This window comes from Onychostoma macrolepis, chromosome 12, assembly GCF_012432095.1.
Source record: "Onychostoma macrolepis isolate SWU-2019 chromosome 12, ASM1243209v1, whole genome shotgun sequence".
Taxonomy (NCBI): domain Eukaryota; kingdom Metazoa; phylum Chordata; class Actinopteri; order Cypriniformes; family Cyprinidae; genus Onychostoma; species Onychostoma macrolepis.
In genome coordinates this window covers 1,797,740-1,820,000 of record NC_081166.1, presented here as the reverse complement: position 1 = coordinate 1,820,000, position 22,261 = coordinate 1,797,740, and the positions used below count along the sequence as shown (strand labels likewise).

Here is a 22,261-nt window from a genome sequence, read left to right as displayed (position 1 = left end):
GCAGGGCATAGAGGAACTACAATAATGTACAGTATTTGAAAAATAATGTGTTTTTTTGGACATTAAAGGCGGGGTATGCATTTTTTCAAAAACGCTTTAGAAAACGAGTCAGGGCCGAGTACCAAAACAAACTCAATCAGCAGTAAGGGGCGTGTCTACTCATGATGCGAGGAGAGAGCGCTCATCAGTGCACATGACGGACATTAGCCGTGCGACGACAGAAAGATAGAAATAGCGGATAAAAAACAAAAGAGGAAAACGTCTGCGGAACAAAAGAAGACTTACACTGTGTCTACACCGGCCGCGCCGCACCAGCTAAAGTCTGTCTACACTGATACACAGCAAAGGCAAGAAGTAGGACTCGTGTAAACATCGGATCAGCTTTCCAGCGCTGGAGAGAACTGCAGGAGCGCCGAGGTTGCTTTGTTTCTTCTCGATCGGTGAGTAACATTGGTTTTGCTTTGTTTCACAGAACTATCGTTGCCTGGTTTGCGTACGTATGTGTGGGGCGGAGCTATCAAAATAGGGGCAAGACCCTTTTGGGGTAGGGGCGTGTTTGTTTTGGTGATTTCAAATATCAACATTGGCTACCAGAAATCACTTACCCCACCTTTAAAGCATGCACAAAATAATGATCTTTAAAATAGCATCATATGACCCCTTTAAAGTTTTCGAAAGAAGTCTCTTCTGCTCACCAAGGCTGCATTTATTTGATCACAAATACAGTAAAAAAAAAACACATTACAATGTAAAAAAACTGTTTTCTATGTGAATATCTGTTCAAATGTAATGTTATTGCTGTAATCAAAGCTGAATTTTCAATATTCCACAAAACTATTGTGCAACACAAGTGATTTCAATATTGATAATAATCAGAAATGTTTCTTGAGCAGAAAATCAGCATATTAGAATGATTTCTGAAGGATCATGTGACACTGAAGACTGAAGTAATGATGCTGAAAATTCAGCTTTGATCACAGAAATAAATTACATTTTACTATATATTCACACAGGAAACCGCTATTTTAAATTGTAATAATATTTCACATTTTTACTGTTATACTGTATTTTTAATCAAATAAATGCAGCCTTGGTGAGCAGAAGAGATCACTTAGAGAAGGTAGCTGAGTATGTAGGCATCTCACTAGGATTTAAATTCTGTGTTTGCAGTCTTTTATAATGTGTATCCATGCTTTAATTATGTGCGAGCAAAACTAATTAACAAACAGCAGAATCCTGTGAAACAACATCTGAATATGAACATTATCAAACCCATCTGAAGGAGATCAGACTGGATTTCTATTTCTGGCTCAGATTGTGTGCGAGAAGCCTGTAGATTCTGAATGTAAATGCGTTTGTGGTGAAGAAAACACACTCTAATCACACACTCTGACAGGTGAGTGTGTGTGTGGTCTCTAGAAAAGCACAATTACATAAGGGGATATTTCCCAGCTCAATAATGAATATGCTGCCTGTTGCTTAGCAACAAGTATCTGATTCACGCACACTACAGGAGAGTGACACGGCAGTTTGAATGAGGAAGATGCATGTATGAAAACAGAGAAAGTGAGAGGAGATGGACAGTTTGAGAGCTGCAATTAATGCAACGACCAGCTGTAAATCACTGTAAAAAAAATATATGCTCTAACAATGACAAAATCTTGTATTAAAGAGGCAGTTCACCCAATAATGCACATTCTGTTATCATTGACTTTCTTCTGTGGAACACAAAAGCAACTAAAGCGAAGTGAGAGGGACAGAATGTGAAGTGTAATACCAGTTTGTTCTGTTCTGTTCTATTCTATTCCATTCTACATGGTTCAGGAAAGACATAAAGTCACTCAAACCACTCTATTGCAGACAGACTGGAACTGAACTGAACTGAACTGACAACCTTGTAACGTTAAGGAGACCATCTATCAGTAGAACAATAACATTTAGTGCAATGTAGTTGAGTGTAGGGGTGTGCGATATTTATCGTCTGTGATAATATCATAATTGTTGATTTAACAATGTGCAAGCTGACATTATCAAGTATATATATAAAAACAATTTTAAGTATTTAAAAAAAACACGTCTTCACAGTCCAAAAGCATGCAATGTGATTCAATGATCCAGTTCTAAAGACAGTCGCTTGATTTGTTTCTAAACAAATCAGCGGTTTTGAACGAATCGTTTGAATGGATGATTCAATGAATCACTCATTAAGACAAGGACTTGCCGCCACCTACTGGCAGTTTTAGTGTCTTATTTATCGTTTCATTATCATTATCAACAAAGTCCCCAAAATACCGAGATATCATTTTTTTGCCAATATCGCACACACCTAGTTGCGTCATTTATGCATGAGTGGCTTTTTTAATTTCTTTCTCTAGCTCTTTATAACATTATAAAATTGTAAATATATGCACATTTGTGTGGGAATAGCTAATATTTTAATTGCCATCAAAGCTTGCTAATTATTTGTGACCCTGGAGCACAAAACCAGTCTTAAGTCGCTGGAGTATATTTGTAGCAATAGTCAAAAATACATTGTATGGGTCAAAATTATCGATTTTTCTTTTATGCCAAAAATCATTAGGATATTAAGTAAAGATCATGTTCCATGAAGACATTTTGTAAACTTCTTACCGTAAATGTATCAAAACTTAATTTTTAATTAGTAATATGCATTGCTAAGAACTTAATTTGGACAACTTTAAAGGCATTTTTGAGAAGAGAGAAACAGGCAGACTTTAAACAACATGAGAGTGAGTTACAAATTCAGAATGATTATTTTGGGGTAAACTATCACTATAAAAACAGCAGAAGTGTGGATGTAAATAGATGAATAAATGTCGTATTTAACCTCAAATTCAATAGAAATGTTTCAAATACAAACTAATTTTACATAAATAAAATGAATCGCCAAACTACAAATGTATTACAAAAGGTTTTAGGGATTTTTGGGGAAGCAAATGCGAAAGCAAAAATACATATATTTCAAATATGCCAAGGATCTATATTGCACCATAATATCATATATATTGCAATAAAGCAGATGATGTTTAGATGTCTGGTTATCATGAAATAGGCTTATATTTTCTCTGTCTGCTGTGTTTGACGTCACAGTTCAGGACAGTCACAGATGAATCACTCTTAATCAGAGCAGGAACATGTATTAAGAAAATAAGCAAATGATTGATTTGATGCTGACATTAAATCAGCAAGTTCAATCAGAGCCGTGTGTTTGAGTGGAAACAGGCCGCTGAGGTCTGAACGGGAGAAAAAGGCTTCCTGAAACGTCTGGCAGAACACAACTATGTTTGACAGGCCTGTAATGAAAGCAACAGCTGTGGTGTGTGTGTGTGTGTGTGTGTGTGTGTGGGCAGACTACACAATGGCAGTGAAAACTCAGCCTATTCCTGACCACTGGCTCCATGTCAAACATGGGTAAAAGACGCAAGCGAAGCTCTCGTACGACTCTGCTCTCTGTGTTCCTGTCAAATCAACAGCTTTCAAACAGATACAGGTGTAAATGTACAACTGTGCACAGCAGATTCTTTAAAAACACTCATTAGTCTTTAATAACTGGTTAGAAAGAAGAAGTGTGCAATATTGACAAGAATGATATATCAATATTTTCCGTGATTTTTCCCATAATTAATAATTAATAGAGTGTAATTTTGTGCTGGTACGACCCTGTCTTAATAAGTGATTCATTGAATCATTCATTTAAAACGATTCATTCAGAACGTTCAGAAACAAAGCAAGCAACTGTCTTTATGAATCGATTATTGAATCGCTGACTCAAATGATTCATTCAAAAACAGATTCATTCAGGAACAAAACACTGCAGTGTTTCTTTAAAATGTACAAATATTCTGATCTGGCTTTCTTTGGAACTATTTCATGAGTAAAACAGACAACATTGTGACTGTCTAGTACGGTGTAATTCACTTAAAACATCTTGTTTGTTCAAGTGATCTAATTTGCAATCGTGCTCATGTGCTGATATTCAGGAAAACAGCATTTTTTGCTTGTATAAACTGAATTATAGGGTCATTCTAACTGCATTTTAATAGGATTCATCACACAGCCAATGCCTTAGGACTGTCAAAATTTTAAATTATTTTTAACCACCTCCCACCTTATGTAGCCCCGCCCCTTTCCAGCGCTGCGCATGCTTATTGTCTTCGGTTTTCCGCTTCGTATTTCCACGTCTTACAAATTTATAAATGAACCACTTGTTTTAAAATCTGCCCGGTCTACTGACATTTGTTATGGCATTCGCTTCAAACATTACAATGCACATGATAATTTTCGTTAACTCTACAATAAGTAAATCCACGTCACCAGCTCTTTAACAGTGATGCTACAGAGCTACGCAAAAATGGAAGTTAAAAGACAGAGATTTAAAGATGACTGTGCACTGTTTCTCTGGTGCATAATGTCTATAGAGAAACTTTTCACCACCCAGAGATAAAAATCATAGACTTATTTGTTTAACAAATGTCAATAACGGAAGTTCAAAGACAGACAAAGACAACAAACAAGTTAAGCCACTTCTTATCAGCTGCCTAACAATAATTTAGAAGACTTTAGCAACTGCTAAAGCTGCCTAGCAACCACCTAGAACACCTTAGCAACCAACTTTGAAACTGCCTATTAGCTGCCATGTAGAACAACAAGCTACTAGTCTTTTCTAGACTTTTTCATTCACATTACGCTTTACAGTTTGGTGGCTGCTTCATCAAAGCAACATGTTTCATATTTTATCAGTAAAACGCTCATTTCACACTTCAGAGATTGAAAGTTCATCAAGTCCTATTTTCTCACACTTTTTTTTTAACTATTTACATGACTTTAGTAAGAGCACGAAATGGTTTTACTCTCCTCAAGCATTCACGAAGAGCAATATGTGACCCTGGAACACAAAAGCAGTCATAAGCAGCACAGGTATATTTGTAGCAATAGCCAACAATACATTATATGGCTCAAAATTATACATTTCTCTTTTATGCCAAAAATCAGTAGATCATGTTAACCAGATCATGTTCCACAAAGATATTCTGTAAATTTCCTACCGTAAATATATCAAAACTGAATTTTTGATCAGAAACATGCATTGCTAAGAACTTCATTTGGAGAACTTTAAAGGCGATTTTCTCAATATTTAGATTTTTTTGCACCCTCAGATTCCAGATTTTCAAATAGTTGTATCTCAGACAAATATTGTCTCTTATTTATTCAGCTTTCAGATGATGCATGAATCTCAATTTCAAAAATAAAATGACCTTATGACCGATTTTGTGGTCCAGGGTCACATATGCAGAAGAATACACACTTCAGAGCTGGACAAACTATACATTCACATTCGGCACGAATTTCAATCCGAAACGATTTCCATATTTGCTCAGTCAAGAGTTTGGGCACAACCTGTTGCCCACCTGTTAGAATAACAGTAAAGTGATGAGAAACACAAATATGATGTAGTGCCGCTGTTATAAAAACTCTTTGAGTTCATGCATCAACCAACTTCAACAAGAGGTGATTTCAAAGCTGAAGAAGTATTTTGTGAAGTAATTTGCATGCGGATCACAGGTTTATAAGATCACGAAAACATCAGTGAAGCGCGTCCAAACTTTTGACCTAAAAGCAGGTGTCATTGGGGCGTTTTACCTTCTTTTTACCCTTGCAGTGGCAGCACACCGTCCACAGGTACTTGAGGGTCCTCCACAGCAGGATGATGAACAGACCCCCGAAGAAAGTGACCATGGAGGAGGCGAGGAAAGCCCACCACATCCTCTGGCCTTTGGGGTCACAGGGTATATCACTGGTGTAGGGGATGATCACAGCCATGTTCCGAACCGAGGACGGATAAGTCATTATTGTGGAGAGCCGCTTCTCATCACCATCATCATCTTCTGGTTCTTCAGTGGGGAGCATCGAGCGTCTTTCTGGAGATCCCTGCAGCGCCCCGCTCCCGACGATCAGCCATGTTTGGCAGGGCAGAGCCCCGCGTGTGCGCACTCTCCTCCCGCCGCGCTCTGCGCTTTCGCCCGCTGCTCGGTTCTCCGCGCAACCGGTGACGCGCAGCTGAAAAGTCGCACTCAAAACGCACCCAAACTCCTACTAGAAACGCTTCGTCGCGTCTTTAAACGAGGTCGCACGCTGGATATGTATCATGATGGAAAACATCCCCGCGATTTAAAGCCTGCGTGAGTGTCCGCGAACGGCGCGGATCTTCCGTGCGCTCTCATTCACTAACGTGTTGCGTTCAGCTCCGTTCTATCCACTCGTCTCGTTCAGGGCAGATTTACAGGTGCCAGAGGGCGGAGCCAGTCTGTCTGATGCCCGTCAGAACGTCTCCAAACCCCGCCAATAGTCAAAACATCCATCAGTCGCTATTATTTTACAGAAATCTGTCGTGGTAACTACAGTTTTGAGAGAAGTAGCTTTAGTTTTTAGGTTGTGGATTATGGCAAGTTGGCATGAAAAATATTTAAAACACATTTAAAACGTTTCAGTAGCCATAAAAAGTACGATTACAAGCTGGTTAGCGCGATAAATTGACGATCGCGAAGCCGCTTTCGATTAGAACGTAACCATGGCAACAGCTGGAAATCGAACGGTAGCCTACTGTCATTATTTATTATAGATTTACAAAACACAAATATAAACACAAATAGCCTACCTTTTTTTTTTTTTTTTTTAGTTTAAAATGTCTTTGAATTTTTTTTTTACATAGTTCGTAAAAATCTTAATCCAGTCTTAACCGATTATTGACAGGAAGTCATTTACTACCAAAGTACCTATATATATATATATATATATATAGTATTATTTCACAGTAAAAAGCAAGATCAACTTATGAAAGTGATTCAAAACAGGAGCTCCTCACTTGTCCTTGAAGATCTCAAATTCTGAGATGTAAAAATAAAACACATTTACAAGACTTTTGTTGATGACTATGATGACACACTGTAAAAGTCGTTTTTCATTGTTAAAGTGATTGTTATTGCTCAGGGACCAGCTAAACCCATAATCACACCCTGGTAACCAAAATATGGTATTTTCAAGGACACCATGGTTACCATAGTAAATGACTGAAAGTCTCATTACATTTACAACTATGATACGAACGCCTCAATTATTGTGCAGTCAGATCAACATGTGTTACATTTTGCAAGATGAAAACCCTTTTTATTTTGTCTCTATGGCTTCAAATAAGCTTATTTTTAACCTAAATTTGCATCACTGATATTTTGCAAGTGAAACAATTAAAAGTCACTCGAAGCCACATTTAGGATCAAGTTGTGCTTGTTTTTCCTTTTGTATGATAACAAGTAATCTTCCCTCTGCCGTATGATATTTTCCGCTGATCAGCTCAGCCAGTAATAATATTTCACCTGATGTGATGTTTATATAATTCTGGTTATGGAGATGAGGCTGAAGAAGGATATGATGCCATCTGGTGACTCCTCACAGGAACTGCATCATCATATTAGCTCTGGGACACACCACACATTACATTAAATCATGTTTATAGAATATTTGAGACTTTTACTTTCCTCATGGCTCCAAGTTGTCCATGAATTCAGCATAAACTACAGACTCAATACATACACACAGAAAAAAGACAATCATTTTATAAAAATAAATATATGTTTACACAGTAAAATATGCTGGGTCATGTTTAATTTAGACTTTATTAATGTAACAATTACAAAATCATATTTTTGTCTTAAATGTGAAAGTACCAGGGTGTTATATCATTATAAAACAATGGAATTATATGTTTGTTTGTTTCCAGCTACAATCTGAGCATCTGCACCAATTCAACATCAGTGTCATTATCGGCAGGAGTGGAAGAACATTACATGATGTGAGACTTTCAATCTTCGTTGATGAAGATAAACCAGACGACTCGTTTCATTGGTCAACACGGGTCAGAACAGGAAGTGATGTCACAGCGAACATCCTTTTGTAAGGTAAACAGGAAGACTAGTGTAGTACCAAAGCTTTCACTAGAGAGAGAGGATTAACTAACTATTCCTGAACGAGGATTACTCAATCTCCCGTCTGGGATTAATAAAGTAGGTCTGTCTACCTTTCCATCCAAATGAGTGCAAAATACAGGCAAAGCAGAAGAAAGCATTTGGCACGTTTGTTTCTGAAAACGAGAGGAGCTTTTACGATGTTACGAAGAAGCATTCAGCTCTGCCTAATACTCGACTACAAAAGACATTTAAATTAGAGTTACAAATGAACCAGACAGTAAAAATAATCAGAGCATATAGTAAAATTATCATGCAGCAGACTATTGCATCGTTCATTTAAATAAAAACAAGAACACTTAAAAGAAAGTGAAATACAGAAACTGCTACATTAAAGCTTAAAGGAATAGTTCACCCAAAAATGAAAAATATTTGCATGTCGTTTCAAACCCGGAGATCGCAGAAAGTTCACTCTGCTCTTTTCTGTGCAATGAAAAGGAATCAAAAAAGCACTTCATACGACAACTTTGAGTGAGAAAAAAAACCCTGAAAAAGCTCTCTAAATACATGATTTTTGAAGCACGGTAACCTGTCGGTGTGGAAAAGAGCAGCTCAAACATTCTGCTAAACATCTGCTTTTGTGTTCCACAGAATACAGGCTTGAATAAACGATGACACAAGTTTCATTTCGGGGTGAATGAACCCTTTAACATGATCAGCGATCAGAAAACAAACTTAACGGTCAGTATTTTTAACCTCAGAAAACCATAAATTGAGCGTCTGTGTTGAACTAGCATGCCCCGATCGGATCGGATCAGACCCATACGGGGACAGATACACGAAGTTAAACATTCAAGTAAGCTGGTTCATAAACCTCACCTCTGTAAACACGAAGAACTACATGAAAGCCCTCATAAATTAGTGTTACCACAGTGAAAACACAGTGAATGGAGGATATTGCTGCTCATCTAACAGTTGTGATCGTTGCCTGAGAGTTTGTGTGTGCGAGGAGTGTTTGTTCAGGGCTGGGCGATATAGTCAAAACAGTGATATTTACATTAAATTATATTTATAAGCAACAAAAAGACACGAGTCTGAGTGAGGATGCAAATCATTGAATCGACTGATTGCAATCCATCATGAAGCTTGACCACCAAATAAAAACATATTAAACCGTTAGGAAATTCATAGCTGCTCATAAAGCACTTAATATTTAATTAATATATGATATAGCGTCCAGCCCTAGAGGTGTGTAGTGAATTAACAGCAGTGGAGTGTTGCAACAGTGTGAGATCGGTGGCCATGTGTTATTACGCTGCAAAACTATTCTATTCTTACTTAGTATTCTTGTCTTGTACTAATATCTTGAGGTTCTTAAAGGAACAGTTGTGATGTGATTTCAGCATTTGTCTCAGCAATGGATGCTCTGCAGTGAATGGGTGCCGTCAGAATGAGAGCGGATAAAAACATCACAATAATCCACAGCACTCGTCCATCTTCTCTTGTCTCTCTCATCAAAATCCAGCCACATATTTGTTTAGAGCCGTTTTGTCTTGTAAGCGCTGCTTGATCTGCAGATTTCTCTCCTGATTCAGACCAGACCACTTTTTTCACTGGAGGAAGCGTTATTATAGACTCGTGTTTTAGTTAAAACCGTCTCAACGCTGGATTTGTTCCAGCTTTTGTGTTCTCCAGATGTTAACTGATGGACTGGAGTGGTGTGGATTATTGTGATGTTTTTATCAGCAGTCATTCTGACGGCACCCATTCACTGCAGAGCATCCATTGCTGAGACATTCCTCCAAATCTGATGAAGAAACAAACTCATCCTAATCTTGGATGGCCTGAAGGTGAGCACATCAAGTCTCTTTCCTTAAATGTAATTTAAGAATCTTTAGATATTTGTAATGAAAAACAACAAAAAGGCTAAGCAAGTAGATCATTTTTCAGCAGGGTGTTGTGAAGGATGTGTGTGGACTCAGTTTATCGTTCTTCACATGCTTCCATCAGGAATCCAAAGCACTTTGTTCTGCTCCTGGTCCACGACGGCCATGATCTGAGTGCATATGTTGGACAGACTGCCGGCCTGGACGACGCCTGCAACAGAACGGCATCACACATCACTCACCAGCACGCCGTCGTGTGCGTAATCGTGTAAAAGCATGCGTGTGCGCGTCTCAGACCTGTGAAGTATTTGCTGTAGTCTTGTTCGATCCTCTGCGCAGACTCAAACTGCTCTTTGGAATGTTTTTGGGACACTTTGTCTCGCAGATACACAGGGTCTTTCTGCTCCCTGAGTGAATAAAACACAGACTCAGCTACTGCAAGTCAAATGCATTTGAAAGCACAGCTAAATGTTCATTTCTAGCGGCGAGGAGTCTAGGCAACTCCCTCATTAGTAATCAAAGTCACTGACTAATTGAGCTCAGTGTGGCTTTAGTAGAGCGAGTCATTAGACTGATTCATAATAAAGAATCATTCGAAAATGAATCAGACATCGTGGTGTATGTGGCCTGCAAGGACAATGCAATATAAAGATGTCATGAGAGAGAAAGACTGAGCACTGATGGAAAAAGGGATGTTCAGGACCAACACGAGACATAAATGTGTGTTTAAGTAAACATCCAAAGGCAGACGTCACTTACTTGATCTGCTTGGCGTTTCTGTATCGTATGAATATGACGATGGGGTAAATGTTGACGACGTGCAGGCGCTCGATGGCGTAATGTGCGATGTCCAGCAGACAATGACAGTCCTGAGAGAGAGAGAGACAGCATGACCTCAGCACAACCTCTGGAGTAACATACTCATAAACCTTTATAATAATAGATACATCATTCATTAGATTATTTACTTATGTTTTACATTAAGAAAATGAAAATTAATTTCGAACGATTAAGATTCTTCAGAATTGATATATTATTTTAATGACAATTTTCTCACAAATGTCAGGAAATATATATAAATGTCAGGAAATATACATATATATATATACATATACATATATATACATATATACATATATACATATATATATATATACACACATATATATATATATATATATATATATATATATATATATATATATATATATATATATATATATATATATATATATATACACACACATATATATATATATATACATATATATATATATATATATATATATATATATATATATATACATATATATATATATATATATATACACACACACACATATATACACACACATATATATATATATAAAAATATACATCTCACTTATTCTTGAGACATGGGACAAAACATGTCCAGCAATTGTAACTGCTATTAGGTTTAAAAATGTAAATGTTATGAGAGATTAATAATTGAATGTATTTCACACAATTATCCCCTTCAATTTATTTTTATCATTAGCATATCAAATCTATGAAAGGATCAATCATTCATAAGCAATAAAATAAATAAATAAATAATGAAAATGTTTTTAAGTATGAAAAAACTTAATTTTATCAAAAGGTATTATTTAAAAAGGACTTAAGATATATATATATATAGACATACATATATAATAGTAGACAAAATTATAATAAAGAGGAACCACAACCATTTTTGGCCATTGATACATTATTTTCATGAGTTTCTTGCTTAAATTTCCTCATTTGTTAGTTGCTCTGCATAAAAAGCATCTGACAAATGAATAAATGTATATGAATGACAATTAAGGCATTTTCAACCCAGGTTTGTCCATCTTAATGTGTCCGGATGTTTTAATTTTGAGGTGTTCTCATCATGCTCAGTGGCGATTCTCATTAGATTCTCTTTTTAAAATGATCCTAAATTAGTCATTGTTGTCTAAGCAAAACGTAACACATATTCATGGCATCAGGCAAGATATCGGTGTTTCTATTCACTTCGATTTGAAAATAATTCAGTCAGCGTTTGGAATAGCGTTGTTTCATAAGAGTCTGGTGTCTCGCTCACCTTCTCTGTAATTTCCTTAATGGATGCCACCGTCGTCACATCAAAGTGGCCGCTCCGGCGCTTGTAATCGATGAAGAGACAGTCTTTGACGCCTCGCTCGATGGCCTGCTGGGTCGCCTTCATCCCCTCTGAACACCACGAAGAGCGAGTGAGAAATCATTTGACATCATCATCTTAGTGTCCCGCAGTCAGAATTGAAAACCCAGTCATGCTCAAGTTGTTATGAATGCTTTAAACTCCATTACGTGTCAGATGTCAGTGGATCTCACCAGGTAAACAGCGGCAGTATTTCCCAGGAGCCTCTCTGAGCAGCATGTCTTTGATTGGCTCAACGAGGGGCCCCAGTATCAACACCGGCCTGCGATTGGTCGATTCCACTTTTAGCACGCGCTGATACGCCGGACTCAGACAGTCTGAACAAACAAAGAGTAAATGAGACGCTGAGGATAAACGTGAAGTTTCGCTCACTACACGTGTTGTTTCTCACCGTCCATGTAGGGCACGGAGTCTGTGCTGACGGCGTCTGCCGCCGGAGCGTCTCGGCCGTCTTTGGAGCTGCTGCGTTTGTGTTTGAGTTTACGGCGGAAGAAGGATCGGCGCGCCGCGGCCGAGAGTGTTTTACCGGAACTGCTGTCGTCCTTACCGTCTGTGACGCTGTACCGCCGCTGGGAATCTTGATCCATCCTACACACACACACACACACACACAAACAACAGCTTATAAGATACATGCATGCTATTAGTGCGTCACGATACAGAGATTTCTGACTTCAATACAATACCTTAAAAATTCTCATTTTCAATACCTCGGGGAAAAACTGCCACAATAATAACGGCATAAATTTTAGATTTTAGCACAATTTGGGGAAAAATTCAATTGCAATTTTTGGTAAAAAAAAAAAAAGTCAAAAAATTAAAAATAAATAAATAAATAAAATTATATATATATATATATATATATATATATATATATATATATATATATATATATAAATTAAATATATACATTTAATTGCAATTTAAAATGGGATTTTAAAACAAACAAACAAATGATTTTTTTTTTTAAATTGCAGGTTTATTGTGCTTGTTTGCAGGTCTGCACAATTTGGTCAAACATTTTGTGTTTATATATCAATATGAGTAAAGATAATTATTATGATTGCGGTTATTATTACTAAAAAAATCTAACAAAATTAGAAAAGCAATAAATAATAATATTTTTTAGGAAAACTACAGGGTGACCTGTTAACATGCAAAATTATTAGAAACGGTTTTATTATAAAATACTATATTATGATAATAAAAATCTGTGACAGTCATTTCTAAATGTTTGTCAGGAGGTATGCAAAAATATTAAACAAAAAAAAAATACTATTGTAATAATACCATTTCATATAAAATAAAAATAGAACAAATTTAAGAATAAATATAAGATCATTAAGAATAAATATATTTCGATTATTATTATTATTATTTTTTATGGAAAACTATGGAGTAGATTCTGTTTTTTTTATGTCTACATAGTTTTTATTCATTTTTATTTTATTCATTTATTTTTTATTATTTGATTATATGGCCTGTTAGATTATTATTATTTTATTTTATGGAAAACTATGGAGGAGGCCTATAACTATAAATTGTTAGAAAATGTTATATTATAAATTTTTATATTATGATAAAAATCTGTCACAGCACTTTCTTAATTTTTGTCACAAGGTATGCAAAATCAATCCATGCCTTTAATATGACATATGAGCCTAAGAAAAAAAATCCTATACACTGCAGAAAAACTGAAGAATTTCACATTTCTTTAGAGAGAAGTATTATTTTTCCTATTTTTACTTAAAACAGGGTGGTGTGAGCATTACTGAGCACTGCATGTAATCAAAAGGTGTAACACTGGAAGCAGTTTCAGATATATCAGTATCGATGTGTATCAAAAAAATTGATATTTTTGACAACACTACATGCTATATCATGTGCATCATATTTTAAACATTTAGATGAATTAATTTTTCATGTTTAACTGTAAAACAACACCAGTGATGATTACATGAACAGCACATATAGACATACATGCACTTGCTGGGCACGTGTCCGCGCACCAGCTTCTGTGCGTTCTCGTCCAGTTGCCATGCCAACCAATAACCCAAATTCCCTCCGGGCAGCGTGTCGTCCACATAGAGAATATCATCCTTCTTGAAACTCAACTCCTGCTCCAAATCACCAACATGGTCAAACAACGCCCTGAAACACAAAGAGATCAAGAGTAAGAATATGAAAAGCATCATGCAGACAAATGAGCTGGACCTTGATAATATATCTTAATATTTGCTCGGTTTCATTTGAACCAAACAGCTATTGTGCTCAGTAAATATTTATATGTGACAGGGTTATTATAGTTACTGATAACCAACATTAAAACCATTTAAAAAAAATCATTACTTGAAATAAAAAAAATTAAGTAAAATTAAACTAAAACTAAAAACAAAACCTTAATTTAAAAATATGAATAAAATTAAGAAGTATATAGACAATAAAAAAGGTAAACAAAATCAACAAAATTACTAAAACTTCAACGAATTAAAAATAAAAACAGAAAACACATAAATATGGTAGAATATAAAATATCAATAAAACTATATATCATTTTTTATTTATAGTTTATATATTATAAACTCAAATAACACTGATATGTGGTCTGTATTTAACTACATAAACACATATGGTAAATTTAAACAAACAAACAAATAAATTAATAATAGTAAACAGGGAAAGAAGAATTTTTATCCACCAATAAAACAACATAAAAATAACAATAACAAATAATTTTTTTTAACACTTGAGAAATGCACGTGTGAATCTCACAAGACTAAAAGAGGTCCATGAATCTAGTTGTGCTCTTTATAAAATTGAATGGTCAATTAAAATATCCAGAAAAATAATATATTAATATATCGCTCAGGGTAAACAGTCTGATTGTCACATAATTAGCTCAGACAGGTTCATTAGGAATATGAAGCGAACAAATAAATATGCACTCTTATACTTTCTATAAAGGAAAATAATGATTGTACAGTTTAGTGTTATTATACACAAATATTAGACCACAAAATGCAGCAAGCGACCAATCAGAATCAATGCAATAAATAGCATTAATCTTTATAATTAATGGAATAATTAAGGAAGGATGATTCTGTATTCCAGTCGAAACTCTGGAACGGTTCCTGATTGACCAACAGACAGGTCTGTTACCTGATGTAAAAACCGTCTCCGAGTGCGTCTTTGACCCTCCTGAAGTGTTCGGGTCGGTACTGGACTCTGAGGGTGACGTTCTCCGCGGGTTTCAGCATCTCCAGATACGCCTCCTCAGCAGTCTTATTCTTCAAACTCACCGAGTTACACTGCAAACAGGAAATGACATCACAACTCCATCCAGCACACTGTCAAACAGGGTAACGTGAGGCTGCTTCTGCTGGACCAGTACCTCCAGGATCAGGTCTCCCGGCTGCAGGCCGTCGGCTCCTCGAGCAGGACTGTCCTCTTCCAGAGCCTCCACGAAAACCCCCGTCAGGTTTCCTCCACAGATCTTCAGCCCCGGATCCACCTGAGTCTTCCTCAGCACCACCAGCCTCGGCTCCGCATGCTTCCTGCCCTCGCTCCGATCCCTGGCCAATCACAGAGCAGAGAGCACAGTTAGACCAATCAGAGCAGTGGGCGTGTTCAGGATGCAACATTGATGACAGTGAGAGAAAATTACAAAAATACAAACGTTTTCACAAACAAAAAAAGCATTTGTGACCCTGGACCACAAAACCAGTCTTAACTGTCAATTTTTTGAAATTGAGATTTATACAGCATCTGAAAACTGAGTAAATAATCTTTCCATTGATGTATGGTTTGTTATGATCGGACAATATTTGGCTGAGATACAACTATTTGAAAATCTGGAATCTGAGGGTGCAAAAAAATCTAAATATTGAGAAAATCACCTTTAAAGTTGTTCAAATGAAGTTCTTAGCAATGCATATTACTAATCAAAAATGAAGTTTTGATATATTTACGGTAAGAAATTTACAAAATATCTTCATGGAACATGATCTTTACTTAATATCCTAATGATTTTTGGCATAAAAGAAAAAATGATAATTTTGACCCATACAGTGTATTTTTGACTATTGCTGCAAATATACCCCAGCGACTTAAAAGACTGCTTTTGTGGTCCAGGGTCACATTTGTAATAAAATGTATTGTCAATCTCCACATAAATGTAGGAACAACTGAAATAACCTGAAGAACAACTGGGAAAAAAACAAAAAATAACCATGCATATCCTGGGAAGTGTTATTGTTTTTATTAATATTTTGCATCAGTTTTTTTCAATGTCTGTTTTCATCATTTCAGTTAAAGTTTAAGTAATTTTGTTGTGTGTTTTGGTCATTTTTAGTAGTTTCTGTTTTACTTATGTCTACATGGTTTTTATTCTTTTTATTTTATTGATTTTTTTTTTGTTATTTTAGTATATCAAATTATACTAAATTAAAATGAGAAATGTTGCCTTGGCAAACAGATGAAATGAAATGTTTTTTTATTTTATTTATTCATTTATTAATTTATTTTAATTTACTTGGGTTTCTGCAGGTGTTGTGAAGGTAGACCTTTTAAGACGAAGTAAAGAAAATTCAAAGAATGAAAGTACCTTTTGATTACACCACACAAAAGTGATGTTTATCCTCAGTGCTTTTGTCTTGTCTTCCAGTGCAAATGTTTTAAGACTCAATCATACATCGAACAATTCTTGTTTTATGAAAAAAAGATGAAAATACATTGAGTTTATGATTAAAACAAGAACAAATATCAGTCAATGGGCTCAGAAAAATCTAATTAATTCAAAGGGAAAACAAGTTTTCATTCCCCATGACAGATATTGGTTATTATTTTAGCCATAAACTCACTTAATTTTGCTCAATTTCTCAGAAAACAAAACTTGATTTAAGGATGTTTAGATATTTGTATTAGACAACAAAACAAAATACTGAGGAAGATATTTATTTCTTTGCTATGTATGCAACATTTAATGCCATTGCTTTATGAATTTAAGACTTTCTGCTCCGATTTGAGACCTTTTTAGGCCTTAATTTGTGGAAGGCTGAATTAAGACCACCAGAAACCCTGGAATCAAGCAGAAAAGATTCCCCTGTATGTATAAATATGAAATAGTCCACGCAACTCTCAAGCCCAGAGTGTTTGTTACCTGTGAGGGCTGGCTGTGGGCGTGGCCTGTTTGGAGGGCGGAGTCATGGTGCCCTCGTCCTGTTCGCTGAGCGTGTCGATGTTGGAGTCGGGCGTGTCGGGTGTCGAGTGAGAGCTGATGGACGACTCCATCCGAGAGCTGCCAGAAATGAACACGTCAGGACACTCACACAGTGCTTCTAAAGCATGACAGAGTCACGTGTACCGTGCGCTGTACCTCGAGCGGGAGTGATTGCCCAGCTGGTACATGTGTGGGTTGTACTGTGCCAGTATGGTGATGGTGTCACACTGCTGCCCAATGATGAGTCTGGCCTGCTGCTCCGTGGCGTTCCTGAGATTAATGCCGTTAAACTGAGGACAGAAAGAGAGAGAGATTCACACGTGCTCAGTTTAACGATAAGCTCTGTATTTCTCTGAGTGTCTTCTGACGCACCTCCAGAAGCTGATCTCCAAACTCCAGGTGGTGCTGCTGGGCGATGCTGCCTCCCGTTACCTTGGAAACAAAGATGCCGCCATTCTCCCCACCCACTATAGAGATGCCCAGAGGCTCCGCCCCTTTGGGGATAGTGACACATCGTGGCTCCTCAATGTACGGCCTACAATGCAAACAACCGTCCATCAAAGCAGTCCGTCTCAGAGGAACAAAACAGAACCAAACTATCACAATCGCTCACACATGCATTTACTGCTGTTTTCAGTTATTTACAGAATAACAGGTTTGCATAACAGATTCGTGTTCATCTGTTGTATAATGTATCAAAATATTCCAGGTTCAAGCTTTATAGATATTATCAGTGACAATCATTGATTAAACACTGATTAAACACACACACACATACATATATATACACACACATACATACACACACATGCTGTCAGTTGATTAAAAAAGTATTAAAATCACATTTTTCTGTAATGAATCATGATTAATCACAACAAACATAAATACATATATAATACTAATAATAAATATTATATTATATATATGTGTGTGTGTGTGTGTGTGTGTGATTACAAATAGATACAAATATAAAAGTTGTACAAACAATGTACAAATTAAAAGCTAATGCTATACATTGTGAAAAAAGTGTTAAAATATAAACAATACATTTTCAGCACAGACTAAATGTAAACCTGTAAGAGGTTATTTTATATTTATACCCCATTACAATAATCCCTATATAGTTACTATTTATGCGCTCATAAGATACAATTACTTATGTTACAATGTTGCATTTTAATATGTCATCTGATAACTTGGTTTATGTAACTTGGTTTATGGTTTATGCAAATTTCAGTTTTGTACACAGAAATGCGTTATTCAGGACTGCAAAGTGACATGACTGGTGGATATTTTGCAAATAATTGATAATCAAAGTAATCATAATTTGAATATTTCACTGATAAATAAAAGCGTCAAAGATGCCTTCTAAATAAAATTTTAATTTATTCATAATATATGAATCATTAATGATGATTATTTTCATTATTATTGATTATTGACGATTATACATGTTATTGATTAGTTGTTGCAGCCCTAAGCTACCTAAATAACAGCAGGTCACACTTCAATAGCGTGCATTTAAAGGAAAGTGACATGACATAAAAACAGGGGGAATAAGCAAACAGATCAAAGAAATTCACTTAAACAGGGAAAGAGTTGCTCTCACTGCACAGTGAACAAACCTCAGGGTCCGTAAAGACGCAAACCACGATCTCTGAGCTCGAGAAAGCTTCAGGTAAGACCTGTTACGCAACGCACATCTGGAGCAGGAAGGAGAACAGAGAGAGAAACGTGGCAGAAGAACAGACAGACAGACTAGAACGGAGAATAAGGAGTCAAGTAGATCTGAGCTAAATAAACTAGGAGAGGACGACGAGAATGGCACAAAATAACCAAATGCACCATATTTACTCAGCTTCATGTTATTATAAACCCATATGATTATGTTTCTAACGTCAAAACGTGCCATATTTGATTTCAGAGCTTCAGTAAATGTTTATGAATTTGAGTCTGTTCCTTACATAAAGCATCATATGACTTCAGAAGACTTGGAATGCAAAATTGTCTTGTATTTTTTTTTTTTTTTTTTGTAAGATTCTTCCTCTTCTTTGTGTTGTATGGAAAAATATCAGCACAGGTTTGTATAAGGGTGAGTAAATGATGACGGAGGGTAAATTTTGATATTTCTATTTCTACCTGTCCCTCCTCCTGTCTATTGGCACAGGACTGACTGATAGCCTGGTCTGGGCGGAGATGGAGCCCTGTGATTGGCTGCTGCTGAAGGAGGCGGCGTCCAGAGGAGAGAGGGGCGGAGTTACCAGACTGGGGCTGCTGCACTCCGAGTGAGACAGAGATCCTGAAACACACAATTTGTACGATTATTTGCACATCCATCACTCATGTAACAGCGCAGAAGTATGATGTGAATCAGAGAGATCAGCACCTCTATCCGAGCCGTGAGCGGAGCGTGCGTAGCGAGGGGTGGAGGGAATCTTAATACGCTGCTCGCGGTACTGAGACAAACCTATGGACACAAACACAAAATCATTATCAATCACAGGTCGCAGGCTTCAGAGTCATCCACAATTACATTTACATTTAATCATTTAGCAGACGCTTTTATCATTCAGATCAGCAATTAATATAGAAGACTGCATTTTTAGATTGTGTTTGTCACCCACACACTTTTCATTAATTAATAAAGATTTTATATTAACAGTTATGATTAAAGTTTTGCCAATCACTCACAATAGATTTTATCACTAATTAAATTGAAATTTAAAATAGCGATGCTAACTCATTAGGGTGCAAAAGCTGACAAAGTTGCAAACCCACTCATGGGGCATACTTATAATAAAATGAAAAGATAATAATTAAACTAATAAATTAATACATCATAAGAATACTACTGCATTGTAAAATAACAAAAACAGAGTATTTAATACTAATAATATTTCTTTAATTGTATAATTTGATAAAATTATAATAATAATAATTTACTAAACAACATTATTATTATTATTGTTTACTTAAATTATTAAAAATACACCAATAAAGAAATTATTATTATTATTATTATTATAGTATTACTACTGCACCGTAAAATATAAAAGAGTATTTTATATAATAATATCAAAATAAAATTATTATTTAAATATTATTTTCATTTAATTGCATTATACAAATAAATAAATCATTATTATAAACCAATAAATTATTATTATTACTATAATGTTTTATTATTAGCAATATTATTACTACAATAATATATGATTAGTTTTATTATTATTATTATTATATTTTTATTAAATTCAAATTAAACCAATAAAGAAATGTTACTATAGTAATAATGCTACTGTACCAAAAAATAAAAAATTGAGTATCTAATGGTAATAATATACTAATAATCATCATCATCATCATCATCATCATATTCATTTTACCAAATAAAATTTATAGCGGTCTTCATTTTTTTATTTTCTGTTGTGAAAATAAAGCTTCTATTGTGGTGGAAAAATGCAGGAACACCTTAAAGTTTCTCTAGTGTTAGTGCAAGCTATGCTCACTACAGAACATCATCAAATAACAGTGACTGCAGCATGAGAGAGCAGAGCTGGTGTCGGGTACAGACCCTGTCTCGCTGGAGGGCAGGGAGTTGGTGTTGTGCTGAACTGATCCGCTGGGAGCCGTCAAGAGCTCACCGGAGCGCTTGTGGTTCAGATCCACACCCATCGGCCCTGGTGCTGCGGACTGAAGAGAACAGACAGAGTCAGCATCTCACATCAGAACAGATGCAATGCATCAGAGTGTGTGTGTGTGTGTGTGTGTGTGTACCTGACTGTGTGTGTGTGTGTGTACCTGTGTGTGTGTGTGTCTGTGTGTGTGTGTGTGTGTGTGTACCTGACTGAGTGTGTGTGTGTGTGTGTGTGTGTGTGTCTGTGTACCTGACTGTGTGTGTGTGTGTGTGTGTGTGTGTCTGTGTCTGTGTACCTGACTGTGTGTGTGTGTGTGTGTGTGTGTGTGTGTGTGTGTCTGTGTCTGTGTACCTGACTTGAGTGTGTGTGTGTGTGTGTGTGTGTGTGTGTCTGTGTACCTGACTTGTGTGTGTGTGTGTGTGTACCTGACTGTGTGTGTGTGTGTGTGTGTGTGTGTGTACCTGACTGTGTGTGTGTGTCTGTGTACCTGACTTGAGTGTGTGTGTGTGTGTGTGTGTGTGTGTGTGTGTGTGTGTGTGTACCTGACTTGAGTGAGTGTGTGTGTGTGTGTGTGTCTGTGTCTGTGTACCTGACTTGAGTGTGTGTGTCTGTGTGTGTGTGTGTGTGTGTGTCTGTCTGTGTCTATGTCTGTGTCTGTGTCTGTGTACCTGACTTGAGTGTGTGTGTGTGTGTGTGTGTGTGTGTGTGTGTGTGTGTGTGTGTGTGTGTGTGTGTGTGTGTGTGTGTGTGTCTGTGTCTGTGTCTGTGTACCTGACTTGAGTGTGTGTGTGTGTGTGTGTGTGTGTGTGTGTGTGTGTGTGTGTGTCTGTGTACCTGACTTGAGTGTGTGTGTGTGCTGGAACTGAAGCAGAGTTGGTGGTTTTGACGCAGTGACTCCAGGCCGTGTACACTGGGTTCCTCATCACTGCGGTCACGGCGGGGTATGGAGACAGCGTTCTAGGAGTGGTGTCTAGACACACACAAATACACCAATAAATGTTTTGGCATCACACAAGCAAATATTATAATTTTAAAATACAGAAGCATCAGGCAAAACAGCTTTTATAATGCTTTGCTTGTTTTAACTTGTTTTAAAACTCACACAAAGGAAATCAATGAAAAAATCAATAGATTTCACTGAATAGAAAACAGCATGAACATCTACTTTTGTGTTCTACATTTTCATTTTTGACTCTATTTTTCAACTAACATAATGGTGTCAAACTCACGTGCTTGTACAGGCGAGAAGCTGTGACGGTTTGAACGGAAAGGAGAAAACCGAACCAGATCCACAGGTTCAGGAGACTGTTCATCATGAGAGAAGCTCTGCTGCAGAGGAAAACAGATTGAGTGTAATA

General features: G+C 36.5%; 2 protein-coding genes across 11 annotated transcripts in view; both read right to left on the bottom strand.

Moving 5' to 3' along the window:
• LOC131550869 (calcium-activated potassium channel subunit alpha-1a-like) overlaps positions 1-6,474 on the bottom strand; it is a 102,101-nt gene extending 95,627 nt beyond the window's left edge. For 3 of the 10 annotated variants that reach the window (XM_058793335.1, XM_058793337.1, XM_058793336.1), the window contains exon 1: positions 5,662-6,474. In XM_058793335.1, coding sequence (XP_058649318.1) covers positions 5,662-5,928 — 267 coding nt within the window. In that variant the 5' untranslated portion in view covers positions 5,929-6,474. The remainder of the gene's footprint in view (positions 1-5,661) is intronic. The other 7 variants (XM_058793340.1, XM_058793339.1, XM_058793341.1 and 4 more) reach the window with 5 other exon arrangements.
• A 1,198-nt stretch (positions 6,475-7,672) lies between these two features.
• dlg5b.1 (discs, large homolog 5b (Drosophila), tandem duplicate 1) overlaps positions 7,673-22,261 on the bottom strand; it is a 53,694-nt gene continuing 39,105 nt past the window's right edge. The window contains exons 21-35 of the mRNA XM_058793419.1: positions 19,652-19,732; positions 19,405-19,564; positions 18,891-18,968; positions 17,638-17,800; positions 17,422-17,555; positions 17,206-17,343; positions 15,439-15,619; positions 15,207-15,355; positions 14,028-14,198; positions 12,439-12,635; positions 12,221-12,364; positions 11,952-12,079; positions 10,625-10,734; positions 10,163-10,272; positions 7,673-10,076 (exon numbers count right to left, since the gene is read on the bottom strand). Of these exons, the coding sequence (XP_058649402.1) occupies positions 9,973-10,076; positions 10,163-10,272; positions 10,625-10,734; positions 11,952-12,079; positions 12,221-12,364; positions 12,439-12,635; positions 14,028-14,198; positions 15,207-15,355; positions 15,439-15,619; positions 17,206-17,343; positions 17,422-17,555; positions 17,638-17,800; positions 18,891-18,968; positions 19,405-19,564; positions 19,652-19,732 (2,048 nt within the window). The 3' untranslated portion in view covers positions 7,673-9,972. The remainder of the gene's footprint in view (positions 10,077-10,162; positions 10,273-10,624; positions 10,735-11,951; positions 12,080-12,220; positions 12,365-12,438; positions 12,636-14,027; positions 14,199-15,206; positions 15,356-15,438; positions 15,620-17,205; positions 17,344-17,421; positions 17,556-17,637; positions 17,801-18,890; positions 18,969-19,404; positions 19,565-19,651; positions 19,733-22,261) is intronic.